The following is a 13,924-nucleotide window of genomic DNA, read 5'->3' as shown; positions in this document are numbered from 1 at the left end:
AAATCACAGATCTTTTTTCTTTCTTCAGACTCTTAAGTTCCTAGCAAAGTGCCATAAGAAAAAAAAACTATTTGCTCCTTGGCAAGGATTCAGAGAACTCACTGATGCACGCAGAGTTGAACTGAAGCAGCAAGTGGATGACTATGTCAGAAGACATCCAGTATGTAGGCTTCTGTGCCATGGTATTGGTGTTACATTATTGTGGTGCGTGATATTCACCAACAAAGAAGTGTCTCAGCTGTATTATGTACCTTTATTGTTGATACAAGGTAGTGCACTTGCTTTACCATAGAGTTAATGGCTTTGGCGTCTTCTTATAATTATTACATGGACCATAGAAGCATAGTAAAGGAGACTTCTCTTCAAGTCAGTCATTTTCCACGCTGCATGAGCAAGACTGTCTACACATCCTTACCAACATTTATTATTTTCACATCGTAATGAATGTGAAGTGCTATTGTGATTTGGATTTGCATTCTCTAATAATTAGTGACTTTGAGCCTCTTTTCATGTGTTTATTCGCTATTTGTGTGTGTGTATATATATATAATCTTTTTTTTTGGCAGAATGTTTCAAGTCCTTTGCCCATTTTTTAATCAGGTTATTTGCTTTTGTGTTGTTGAGTTTTAGAAGTTATCTGTATGTTCTGGATATTAGTCCCATATCAGATACATGATTTGCAAATATTTTCTTCCATTCTGTATACTACCTTTTTACTCTATTGATAGTATCCTTAGATGCACAAAAGTTTTTAATTTTGGTAAGTCCAATTTGTCTAATTTTTCTTTTGTTGCCAGTTCCTTCAGTGTCATATTCTAGAAATCATTGCCAAATCTGTCATTAAACTCTTCCTGTATCTTTTGTAATAAGAGTTTTGTAGTTTTAGCTCTTAGGCTTTGGTCTTTGATCTCTGGTTTTTCTGATGTATTGTGTGTGATTCTGATGCATACTCCTATTTAAAAGAAGAGCTGCTTTAGCCATACTCTAGTACAGCTGCTTAAAATTCTGTGGCTGAAAAGTAAGGTGTTAGCTGGAACAGGACTGCATCAAAGATCCAGGAACTGGAATATTTGAGAAACCTGTGGTGTCAGAAGCTTTATCAGCTTCAAAGCTTTACTTCAGCTTTATTTCTTCCTTGTCCAAACTAATTAGTTAAGTTCCCTTTAAAGTAGCTGACTACGAAAAGAATATGGTCCATTGAATGATTCTATCTCTTGTTCTGTGAAATTATGGCTTGGATAAGTGGGGATAGGATAAGAAGTGAGATAGTCTATCAGGTGGGGTCCAGAACAAAAGGGCTGGTCTTGTTACTCCTTTTCCAAGCTAGTGTCTTTACCATGCCGTTTGTAATTTTCTCTGTGACTTCTCATTCTTATCCCTTCTCCCAGAATACCATATGGTGTGAGGAAATGAGGCATGAGAGCATATCAGAAAGAAAGTTGCCCACCTGCATTTTCATTTAAAGCTGCTTTTAAGAGGCTATAATAATGCTTGTTCAAGAGTACAAGATTGACATCAACCATAATATTCCATTGATGAGAGACAGCTAAACATTCTGGAACCTCTACTAAGTGGTGGGGTGAAACGTACTTTGACATGTGTGTCCTTCATGTGACAATTTTTTCTGTCCTCTGTTCCCAGAGCTCTGAGGTATCAGATGTGACCAGCAGGGAGCTCCATTCCCAGGCACAAGAACAACTGCAACACTACTTCATGGGTCGGGCTCTGCAAGAGAGAGCCCAACAGCACAGGGAGGCACTGATGGCTCAGATCAGCACCAACATTGAACAGTTGATGAGTATGTGCTCTTTCCATTTTTTTCTTCCGTAAAAGAACAGCCTATTCAAGATTTTGTGACATCCAAAATCTTCAGAAGGAAAACACCATTTCGTGGTCTATTAGCCATCTCTTACCCTCAGAAATTTCTACTTCTAGATCATATCAGTACACAGTGCTTTTAAATGCTGCAGAACCTTCTTGACTTCTTCCCTCAGCCTTGCTGTCTTTCATATGTATCAAACTCAAAGTTACTGATTTTAAAGATGCTGAACCCTACTAACAAGATTCTACTATATAGTCTGAAAAGCTTTTGATCACATTTTAGAAGTAGATGATGACAGTCGTTACACTGCCATTTTATATTTTTAATGAAGTATTTTCACAAAAATTAATTCATCTGCTTCTCACAACCACTAGTACATTCAATGAGAGATCTCATCCATGAAGCCAGTGTTTCGGTCAGCCTCTGAAACACTTTTAGTATTTGTGGAGCAAAATGGGCAGGATCCTCTGTTTAGTGCCATTACTTGCAAATTTTGTATTTTTGAATGGATAGGTGGCTGTAACTGAGCCTGTCATCTATAAGAGATGGTTCTGCTATTATTTTTAAAATTCTTGTTCTTAAAAAAAGAAAAACAAAACCTAAAAAAATACCCCTTTTTTTATTCTTTCCTTTTAAACACAGAATGGGGGCCTACAACCTGTGAATAGTCACATGCCATCTACAGCTAGCAATATAATAGATTTAGAATTGGAACCTTGTTCCTGCCTGCTAGTGCAAAGTCCCAACTCTGTAGTTTGCAAATCCCTGTTTGTTTGCTACAGAACTCTTCTACTCCTCTGTTTATTTTCTGTTTACTGCAGAAGCACCAAGTCTGAAGGAGGCAGAAGGGAAAGAACCTGAGCTCTTCTTAAGCAGATCCAGGCCTGTGGCAGCCAAAGCCAAGCAGGCCCACCTCACCACCCTGAAGCATATACAAGCACCCTGGTGGAAGAAGCTTGGGGAAGAAGCAGGAGATGAGATGGATGTCCCAAAGGATGAACTTAGTGTAGAATTAGGAACTTTATTCATTGGTGGAACCAAACCCCCTTAAGGGAGGTGGAATGATACACATCTGTATTTCAAGAGATTAGATTGGTCCTGCCTCTGACATACTAGTAGACTAGCACTATCCTAACTTACGGTTTTCCAGAAGTTCCTCTCCAAACAAGACTGGAGGGAGTAAGCAAAAGAGTTATCTTCTACCTCTATCTCAGTTCTCTTTTTCTTTGTCCACACTCCCATTCTTGGGCACACATACAAATTGGTGTGGCTTTTATTGTGAAACTAAACTCAGCATAGTATTCTGTTGCTTATATGAAATGTGATTTCTTTTTTTGTTTCTGCTATTTTCCAACTAACAGTGTTTTCTAAATAAATATTTTCAATTATTGTTATGAAAGCCTCCCCCACTTTCCCAAACCCTTCTCTTAAAAGCTTTAAGCCACTAGAGCAGGGGCAACAAGCCCTCTTACCTCCAAGGCTCACACCTTCCATTGCATGTAAGGAAGGAATAGAAACAAAACCTGTCTGTTTCTGTGAGTGTGTGGCAGGGGCAGGGGGCAAGGGGATAGGAAACATTCTAGTCCCAGACAGAAGTAGAGATTTTTTTTGGTGTTGCTGAGGGAAGGATAGAAATAAGAACCTTCTCTCATGGGAAAGGGAGTAGGAAATGATCTTGGGCCCAGAAATCCTACACCAATACAGAGCAGATGTCTGCTAATGCTGCTAATGAAAGACAATGTTCCTGCTAAAGACCAACCACAAATATGAGGCAGTTTGGGTGCCATACGGTAGAAGGGTAGGAACCTTGAAAAAGCCCTACTTCCAACCCCAGGAAGAAGAAACCTGGCCTAAAATTTAGGCTGGATCAGGAAAACAGACCACCCAAGACCCAGCAACTAGCCTAGCACCAAGTAATAAGCAATAGCAGTTTACCACTGGGGTTGGGGAAGGTGAGTGGCGACCCCCCCCCACACACACACACACTGTGGCAAAGGCATACAGGGATGGCTAAAAGTGGAGGTAGAGCAGAAACACAGAAAAACTTCAAGCTTTCCAGACCCCTATAAGCATAAAGTAACAGCAGCTGAAAAATAAAGAACTTGAAGCCTATGATAACTCATCATTTTGTATATCCTCCATGGGGAAACTGGGACACTGGAACATTGTGACTTTGTTCCAGGCACTCCAATCACATTAATGTTTGAATGGAAAGACACAATGAAGTGCTCAGAGACAGCCTAGGGCTCAGCATCTTAAGGGGAAGGGCAGTGACACCAACAAGCTCAGGTTTCGCCTCTCTTTCTGACACATTCTCCAGCCAAAACAATATGTCCAGAAAGTTTCCCTTTCTTTTCCTGTTTTGTGCCTTCTCTGCCTCCTAATTCTTTTACCAGCTGGATTTTCTGCCTCAAGCTTTGACAGTCACTAGTCAATCAAAGCTTGCCCCACCCTTCTACTGCCCAATGTCCCAAAGTTTCCATGTTGACAGCAAAGCTACAGACTGCCTGTTGATGTCAAGAGACAGATGGAGGAGTTCTGCTCATGTCTGAGCAGAAACGCTGGAGTAACAGAACCAGAAACAGGGAGGAAGTGAATGAAAGGCAGGTGGTAGGTAAGTGAGGGGAGGCTCTTGAGTGTGCAGGTGAAGGGTGTGGGATACTTAGGGCATCTATGCTTGAGGTTACATGTGTGTGTGTAAGATGAATGTGTCATCATTTTCTTTGTCTTGCTTTATCATGTTCAATGTCCTCATTGCTGCCGGACAAAAAAAAAAAAAAAAAAAAAAAAGGAATTAGGCCCAGAAATTTATGTTCAGATCCTTGTATCTTCTTCCTCAACCAGTAGGGCTAGTGTCTATAAAGGCTACTACCCCCTTTCCCAAAGTCTTTCTGTAAATCTTCCTCTCTGGATCTTAACCCTGAGGGTCTGGAGATGGGTTTGGGCTCATTGTCCTGCCCTCACCTGTGCCCACTTGCTTGAGCACTGGGGCTATCCTGGCTGAATGGTTCATCTCTCTTCCATTTGATTTGCTCTCAGAGTTGGGTAAACGGCTAGATGGTGGGCTGCAGAGGAGCTGAGAGGGTCTGGGCTTCCATTACTCCTTTTATCTTTTCTGACATAAACCAAGAACCTATAATAGCTTATAATGACCTTAGAGTTTCTCTGGTCTCATTTTAAAACTGCAGACAGACAACAGTCATCTAAACTTTAAAATATCTAATGTGGAGATTATTGCCTTTCTTAATTTTACAGAAAGGATAGTCCTCAATTTTTATTTTAGGAAGGTAGTTCTTAATATCTAACTTAACTCAATAGCATTCAAAGGCATTCTCTGGTTTAATCCTTTGGGTAGATGAGGAAACAACTGTACGGCAATTTCCCTCCTGCTGGAATCTTTGTTTAATGGCATGTTTCAGCTTTAGACAGTATCTATTGACTCTCTGCTATAGAAGATTAGCACACTTAAATGGTTTCTTTTCCCTTTAGTTTTATTTACCTTTAAATTCTAAAGACATTTATGTTCTGTTCTATTACTTTAACCTCCACATTGTTCAATCTCTATATTACAATAGATTCAATGCTTACGACTAGTCTTTTATCATTATGTCTCAATGTCTGAGTATTCTGATTCACCTCCTTAGTTGGCTAGGCTGGCTGGCTGGCTTGCTTGCTTGCTTGCTTGCTTGCTTGCTTTCTTTCTTTCTTTCTTTCTTTCTTTCTTTCTTTCTTTCTTTCTTTCTCTTTCCTTCTTTCCTCCTTCCCTTCTTTCTCTCTTTTCTCTCTCTCATCTTTTAAAGGATAGCATACATAAAGTGCACTAATTGTGTACAGTTAAGTGAACTTTACATAGGTAAAAACTCATTCAGGGTTAGCATCTTTTTATTTACAATTCACTATAAACTAAAGACTAACAAATGCCTCATTAATGTCTCTTCTTCAGGCCAAGCAGTGCTTGCTTGGTCTTCTTTTTCTTTTCTCATGAATACTGTTTAAATTTTTACTGGCTGTTCTGTATAGACTTTCGAGTTTTTTTTAATTTCAGTATACTTCCTCAAATGTGTTGGAGCACTTGTCATGTCCCAGTGACTGTGCCAGCTGTTGGGGATTCAAAGAAAGTAACAAAAGTCTCTCAAGAAGCTCTTTGTCTGGAGATGGAGAGACATATGAGCGAGTGAAAATGACATAGCTTGGTAACTGTATAATCAGAGAGAGCAGAGAGGGGCCATGATTAACTGCCTATAAGTAAAGTGTTTGGAAAATTAGGGGCTGGGCCTAAGAATGTGAGTAGGAGTTTGGTGGTGGAAGAATAAGTTAAACTGGGGGAAAGGAACCACCAAGAGTTTGATCAGGAAAAGCTAGTCAGAGTTAGAAATTCAATGGCTGAAAAATTATGTGATACTTTAGTGTTAATTCACAATATGGCAAAAAAAGATGTCTTGTCAGATTTGTAATGTTAAAATCTGGTTATACAACCCAGTATTCTTTTTTATATCCTCTAAAATAGCTGTATTTTCAATTTGGTCCACTGACTTCTTAAGCCTTGATTTGTCCTCATATGTCATAGTTAAACATCCACCAGTGTTATAGACAGAGATTCCAAGTTCTTATATAAAAAATTTGGAAAGAACACTCTACTTTTATTAATTCGTTGTTAATTATAAAGTAGACTCTACCCATCACTCTCCAGCAATAACTGTTGACAGCTTCAGATTGTTTTTTGGTGAAAAACATGAATATAAACACCCAAGAACCTCAACTCCAAGTAAAATAAACTGAGATAGACCCACACTGAGACACATTATAATCAAACTTTTGAAAGCCAAAGATAATCTCAAAAGCCACAAAAGAGAAGTAACTTGTCACACACACAGGATCCTCAATAAGACACCAGCAGGTTTGTTACCAGAAACTTTGGAGGCCAGAAGGCCAGTATATTCAAAATGCTAAAAGAAAAAACCTGTCAACTGAGAATCCTGTATCTGACAAAACTATCTTTCAAGAGTCTGAGAGAAATTAAGACATTCACAGATAAACGAAAGCTGAGGGAGTTGGTTATCACTAGACCTGCCCTGCAAGAAATGCTCAAGGGGAGTGCTGGAGGGTGAAATGTAAGGACATTAGACAGTAACTCAGAGCTGTATGAAGAAATAAATATCTCAATGAGGAATCTGAGTGATGACAGGCGTCTGACTGATTTCCATCTGAATGGAAACCCTACCATTTGGATGATTCAGTGTACATACCATGGATTCATGGCTGTGGTTTTCCCATAGACTCTTTGTTTTATTTTTAGTGAGAGAAGGTAATTAAGTTTATTTATTTATTTTTAGAGGAGGTACTGGGGATTGAACCCAGGACCTCATGTATGCTAAGCATGTGCTCTACCACTTGAGCTATACCCTCCTGCCTTCATAGACTCAATCATTTATTTAGGACTGTTGCAAAATAATTCATATTTGTAAGGGGGATATGTAAAGTCTCAAAGCATGCCAGAAAACTTACACATTTAAAATATCAGGAAAACAAAAGCATTTATAGAAATCATTCTCATAGATCCCATTTACATTTAAAATAAAAGCAGCCATATGGAAATATTAGGCCAATTTGTTTTAAAAAGTCTATTTCTGACTTCTGAATGTATTTACTCGAGTTTATAAGTGTCTCAAAGAAATGAGGGAAGCATGACGTTCCCAAAGCCTATTTCTTCTTTGCCAAAATATCAAGGGTGTTCATGGCAACAGGACTACAATTGCATAGCCACTCTAATGCACTCTTATGAATTAAAGGGCTTAAAAGTTATACTTCCAAAAAATTATGTTTTCTATTTCTTAATAAAATTTTAAACATTCTCCTTAATTCTTCAATTGTTTTTTAAAAGAGGGTCTACAGTTTCTTTGTCAGCCAGATAGAGGAGGAACTGAAGATCTTGTGTTCTGTGAGCAAGAGTTAATTGACACATACCTATGTGACTGACATAATGTCTGTAAGACTAAAAAATGTTTGGAGCATTATACATTTGCTTGTTGTAATTGGGTAAATGAGTTTCAAATTAGGGAACATAAAGAAACATAATTTTTAAAAAGAAAATTAAAGTCAATCTTTTCCCTTAAGGAATCTGTAATGTAAAACAATAATTTACAATGTGTAGTTCATGCAACCCTGCAGGGGGTGGTCCTGAGACCCTTTCAGTTACCCAAGTGTCAAAACTATTTTTGTAATAATTCTAAGATGTCATTTGCCTTTTATACTGTGTTGATATTTGCACTGATAGTACAAAAGCAATGGTGGTAAAACTGCTGGCACAAATCAAGGCAGGGGGACCCAAATATTGCAGGAACCACTGTATTCTTCATAGCCACACATTTGCAGTACTGAAAACAAAAGATGACTTTCACTTAAGAATGCTTTTGATGAAGCAGTGAAAGTCAATTTTATTAAACTTCAGCTCTAATATATTAATATGAATTCACAGCAGGCACACTCGAGCCTCAGAGCCTCTGTATTTCTCCATCTCTAAGCCTACAAAACTCTTTCCCTATTTATCCCCATGGTAAGACTCTTCTTTCCCATGCTTTCATTGGAATATCACTTTCTTTTGACTGCCCCCTCCTACCCTATCCCCTGGGACCCCATAGTCCCCTTCCCTGACTTATTTTTTCCATGGCACTTACTCACCTAACAGTGCTTCCAGTATTGTTAAAATGCTGATTCTGATTCAATGGGTGTGGGGCGGGGCCTGAGATTTCTCCATCTCAACTGTTGTCCCAAGTGATGCGGATGAGGCATGTAACATACAATTTAGTTGAAAAATATGGTCTCTTCCATCTTACCACACTTGAATAGAAATTCCTTACTGAGCAGAGATTCCTTATTTACTGCTGTCTCCTCATCATATTAAACTGTGCTCGACATAAAGTTGATGCCTAATACACATTTGCTGAATGAATATGAGAGTGAAGAAGGCCCTGATCTCTCTCCACACTTCACCTCCACATGCCCAGTTACCCTGGGAAGCCTAGATCCAAAGAGTCCTACCTGCCTCAGCCATGCTTCCCACCCTATCTCCCCATTTGCACCTCAAGACATCTTCCTTCCCAACTAGCACCCCAAATGCTGTCAGCCAAACAGCACAAAAGAACAGCATGTTTGTTTCACCTCTTACCATGCACTAGTTTACTGCGAGAAATTTCCACAAACAGATGGAACCCTCCCTTCCTCAAGCCTACAAGTCTTTGAGATTGTGTAAGTAAAAGTCCTGTGGACCCACAGAAAGCAGAGGATGAAAGGAATAGAGAGAAAGGCTAGGGCTGCATTCTCTTTAAGGATCAGAAGAAAGGCCGTTGACTGCTGGTTAGACAAAATCTATTAATAACTTAGTTTAGGTTGAATAAACCTTCCTAAACAGCATGATTAGAACTCTATGAACTAGTAAATGCAGAAAATCTCCTAACTGTTAGAGGACTCTAGTAAAGATCAAGGAGAGTTTATTGAGCAGGACACACCTAGGACAGTTTAGAGAAATTTAGGAAGTCTGTAGACTTTCTCAAAATACCTGCTTTACATGCAAGTCATCAAATTTTTTATATCAGCAGTGGTGGGGTGACTTTGTTAATCTGGTGATGTTCTTGGCTTGGAATACTGATGAAGGTAGGCTTCAGTGATACAGTCCTTGAAAGTACCTATGAAGCATATCAGAGATGTCAGTTTGATATGTAACTTGGGTTCTAGTGGTCTCTGTGCTAGTATATTAAGTCTTTAAATATATTTGTATCCTGAGGAGCTTTTATAGTACTTGGGAGTTCTCCAAAAGAGGAGCCTAACAACACCCCCTAAGATGTATGATAAGAACATTCTTCAAATTGATGGACTATATAAGTCCCCTTCCCAAAGCTTGCTTAGAGGCCTGAGAGTTATTCTTAGATCTCAGATAAAAAATAAACCACATTAGTGCCTGACACAGTCTGTGCTTAGTATTTGCACAGAGTGAATGCTGAATAAGAGCTTTATGGTTATATCTCTTAAGAATTTTCTTCTCTTTGATTTCAGATTCCTCATGCCCTCGGCTCTTGGTAGCTCGGGATGAGAAAGTCACCATTTTCCCTGTATGACTTTTTCATATGTTGTAAATGCTCAATAATAATTCACATAGAAATAGTACCTGAGTTCTTGTGGCATGAATATTGCTTTTCCTCTACAAAATATCCTGGCTTCATCCCCTATAGAGAATAAGCCTCTTGTTTGAGCCATTCCCCACCCTTTGCCTACTGGGCTTCCAAGATTTTCTGCCTGGCTCCACATGCTCCATGAAGTACACAGAGCCTGCTGAGTCTGTTGGGTAAGACTCTTAAGTCAGAAAAGGCCTCAGTTCGCCTGGAGCCTGGGCTATTCCAGGCCTTTCAGTCAAACAGTGTTAGCATCTCTAGCCCCTGAAGACACAGTGAGAGTTTTAACAGGGGTCTCTTATTCACTTGTCAGAGGAGCAGCTCCTAGCAAGACCGTGGCTGGGAGACAACTCTTGCCATCTGCCAGGCAGGGATGCCTAGCCTCTTTAGCTCTCCTGTTCTCCCATATGCCAGGGTTCCTGCGTAGCTCAGCTCTTCCTTGAGTAAACTGCTGCTGCTTGAGAATGCTCAGCAAGAGCTAAGACAGGCACCAGGGCCTTAACATCAAGGTAGGAGCAGAAACTGACAAGTTTCTGTATCCCTCAGGCATCTCTGATGCCTCCTCTGAGAAGCCTAACATCTCCTCTGAGATGTCCTAACCAGGACATCTACTCACCCCACACTTACAGCCCTCTCAAGATACAATCTCCCATCCCTGCTCCCCATCCAAAGTTCATCCATCTGGAGGCAAGGAGACACCCACAGCTCCAGAGACAGAAGAGTTCCCCCAAATCCCAATCTCTTCCACCTTCAAAGATAAACTATATATAGGGAACTGTGGAGAGCAAAAACTGGAGCTGGGCTGGAAAATACACATCAAGGGCTGCTGTAAATACCAAGTTTTAAGGGGGACAAGAAGATGAAACAGAACTTATCAGGCCTGGTCTCAGTTTTCCTAAAGCCAGCTCAGTCTTTCCATGGGCCTAGTGCCTAATCAGGATTGCCAACATTCCCAGGAGGAAAGTCAGAACAAAAGTCCCAATTCCTGTAGAGAGCCTCCTCTGGCATCTGTTTCTAGGAGTCAATTGGTATGAAAGATGATCACCAACTGCGACATGAAGACAACTGGCCTGAAATCCACCCCATACCACACTTGCTTCCTTGGGGCACAGAACAAAGCCCAAATAATTCACAGAGCAGCAGTCCCTCTGTCTTCAGCATAAGTAGAGGAGACATTTACTGACACTGTATTCTGCAGGCAAGCCTTAGTCAAGAAATGAGCACAAAAGGGTGGACAAGTATTTTTGCCCTTCGAGAGGAGATACCCTCCTCACTACTGACTCACTACTTGTGAGGGCCAGGGATTTCAGAAGAACAATCTTTTCTTAGGCTTTGGGTATGGGGTATTTGGTGCACTCTGGATCCTTCCGGGATTTTTGCTGATGTAGGGGAACATAACTGATAAAGACCCAGACCTCTGATGGCAAGTACACACATATCCAGATCTTATAATTTAGACTCCTTCACCCCTAGGGAATCCTGATTCATGAGGATTTTATTTAATGACTATACTTAAATATAACCCAAAGACCAGCTACATGAGAGGTATGTACATCATCAGGGAGCAGTTTCAGCTGTTGATGCAGTCAGCTGGGTGCCTCAGTCCTAAACAGTTGCAGTGGGTATTCAGCAACATTCCCTTGCTCACTGACCTCAGCTAGCATCTCTCAGAGAGCCTGCAGAAAAAGCTCTGCAAACCTTGGCTCATGTCAGGCCCTGGAAAGACTGCTCTGTACATTCCAAGTTTTAAGAAGTATAAGAGAATGAAGCATCAGGCTTGCTCTCAGTTTTTCTAAAATTGCAGTTCCCTGAACCCAGTATCCCCCTTCTATGATTATACTTTCCATAAGCATTTTTGTTATCTACCATGTTACAGCTGACTCTTGAACAATGTGGGGATTAGGGCCACTGTCTCTCTGCAATCGTAAATCCCAGAATAAATTATAGTCGGTTCTCCTGGTAGGTGTTTCTTTGTTATAGGTGGTTCTGTATTCCCAGGTTCAACCAGCCACAGGCCAGATGGTGTAGAACTATAGTATTTATTATTGAAAACAAATCACTGTATAAGTGGAACCCTGCAATTCATACCTGTGTTGTTCAATGGCCAACTGTATGTTACTAATCTTTATTTTCTCTCTCCTCACTAGATTATTAGTTTCAAAAGGGCAGGAATGTTTGTCTCTTGATCTCAGCTATAACTCTGGGTCCAAGAACAGTACACAGTAAGTACAGGGGACTATGATTTTTAGATGGGTAGTCAGCAAAGGCCTAACTGAGCTGATGTTTGAACTTCAAAGGATTATGTAAGCATTAGTGTGAGGATGCATATAGTGAGTGAGCAGCTCAGTGCCTTGCACACAGTATGACTCAAGAATAATTCAAAATACTATTCGTTGTCAAGAGAGTGCCTGAAATCACAGGACCTGACTACTTTTTCCCTTTTCCTTAGGGGCTTAAGGAGAGCATGCATATTTTCTGTGACTGTTACTGAAGCTTCTCACTGACTCCTATTCCAGGACCGGAGCCCTCCACTCTCACTCTCTGCTTAAGGGATAGTTCAAGCACCATTTTCTAAAAGGTATTTCCTAGTATTCACTATTCTCTCTCTCTCTCACTCATGTCCTTAGAAACATCTCTGATTCTTTCATATAGATGCCAGGTTCTAGTCCGAGTTTCATTAGTAAATCGCTGTTTGTCTTCGGGCGAGTCACTTTAATCTGATTCTCATTTGTTATCAGCAAAATGAAAAGATCATATTAGACGACCTACCTTCCTGGCTCTAATATTTTAAGACTCTAGAACAAAACCCACACCCTCACTCCCTTCTCACAGCTCATTCAACAATTCTTATGGTAGTTGGTTCCCGCTGTGCGGTGTCTCTGCAAAAGCCCAAGCCATAGTTCAGTCACCGCCAACCCTGCCGAGGAATTAAAAGAAATCGGCCGACCCACTTCACTTTGTAAACACCTGACCTTTCCTAGAACGCCCGCCCTTTCCCCGGGCATTTCCGGCTCTTCCCCACATTTTCTTCCGGAGCACTTGCTTGCGTCTGACCCCGCCCCCCTCCACTCTTTAGAGTCTATTGGCTGTTTCTTTGAGGAAGCGGAGCATTTCCTGACGTTGATTGGTTTCCGTTATTGTTGATGGGTTAGTTACAAACAAGGCGTGCCTGGTCTCCCTGGTAACGCTCTGCGGATAGTTCTGATTGGTCCATATTCCAATCCCATCTTCCGTCCCAGCTGCGAGTGGTTGAGTCCCTTGGCGGGGCGCGGCGGTGGTAGGTGTCGCCTACGGGATTCCCGAGCTGACGTGGCTTCAATTTGGGAGGGGGGTAGCTGGAGTCTCCGGCGACAGTCTCTTCCAGGTGAGTGGGGGACGCTCCCCAACTCCTCCCCTCCTTGAGTCTTGTAACGGTCACCGCTACTACAGGCCCCGCGGGGCTGCCAAAGCAGCTACACTCGGGTACCCTCCCCTCCCTCCTCTCCCGATTCAGTCCCGGATCCGGCCTTTCAGCCTGCCTCCCTTCACCTAGCAGGCCTACTTTTAATAGTCCACACGCCAGCTGGCCCCTCCGGAGGGCTTCGGCTGCCTCCGGGCACATATGCTTGGTCTGCCCCCTCTCTAGGACCTTTCTCCTCCAGGAGCGACGGAGAAAGGCGCTTGGGTCAGTCCTGTCCGCACGGCCTTGTTCCCTGAGCGGCCTGCTCAGGCCGACCTGTGTACGCAGCAGCTGACGTCGGAGAGAACCTGCCCGGCCCCTGCGCCCAAGCCCTAAACAAACTTAGTGTCGGGAAGGGGAGGCGGGACCCAAACAGATCGAAGGTCTTGAGGGCGCAGATCACGGAAATATTGGAGATATTAACGCAAACGAGGGCCTGTCGAACAATCCTACTAATGCGTTGCTGAAGAGATTGGAGAGATTCGGAGAGAGGGATGA

At 41.6% G+C, this 13,924-nt stretch overlaps 2 protein-coding genes across 6 annotated transcripts in view; both read left to right on the top strand.

Moving 5' to 3' along the window:
* Positions 1 to 7,681, top strand: part of IQCB1 (IQ motif containing B1) — a 39,412-nt gene extending 31,731 nt beyond the window's left edge. For 4 of the 5 annotated variants that reach the window (XM_032480185.1, XM_032480189.1, XM_032480195.1 and 1 more), the window contains 3 exons: positions 29 to 160; positions 1,642 to 1,798; positions 2,644 to 7,681. In XM_032480185.1, coding sequence (XP_032336076.1) covers positions 29 to 160; positions 1,642 to 1,798; positions 2,644 to 2,873 — 519 coding nt within the window. In that variant the 3' untranslated portion in view covers positions 2,874 to 7,681. The remainder of the gene's footprint in view (positions 1 to 28; positions 161 to 1,641; positions 1,799 to 2,643) is intronic. The other variant, XM_032480215.1, reaches the window with a different exon arrangement.
* Positions 7,682 to 13,201: 5,520 nt separating this feature from the next.
* GOLGB1 (golgin B1) overlaps positions 13,202 to 13,924 on the top strand; it is a 71,624-nt gene continuing 70,901 nt past the window's right edge. The window contains 1 exon segment of the mRNA XM_014563608.2: positions 13,202 to 13,351. The gene's annotated coding sequence lies outside the window, so the exon portion shown is untranslated.

The sequence above is a fragment of the Camelus ferus genome, chromosome 1, assembly GCF_009834535.1.
Source record: "Camelus ferus isolate YT-003-E chromosome 1, BCGSAC_Cfer_1.0, whole genome shotgun sequence".
Classification (NCBI taxonomy): domain Eukaryota; kingdom Metazoa; phylum Chordata; class Mammalia; order Artiodactyla; family Camelidae; genus Camelus; species Camelus ferus.
Note: the sequence above shows the minus strand (reverse complement) of the source record. Positions and strands in the feature narration are given on the sequence as shown.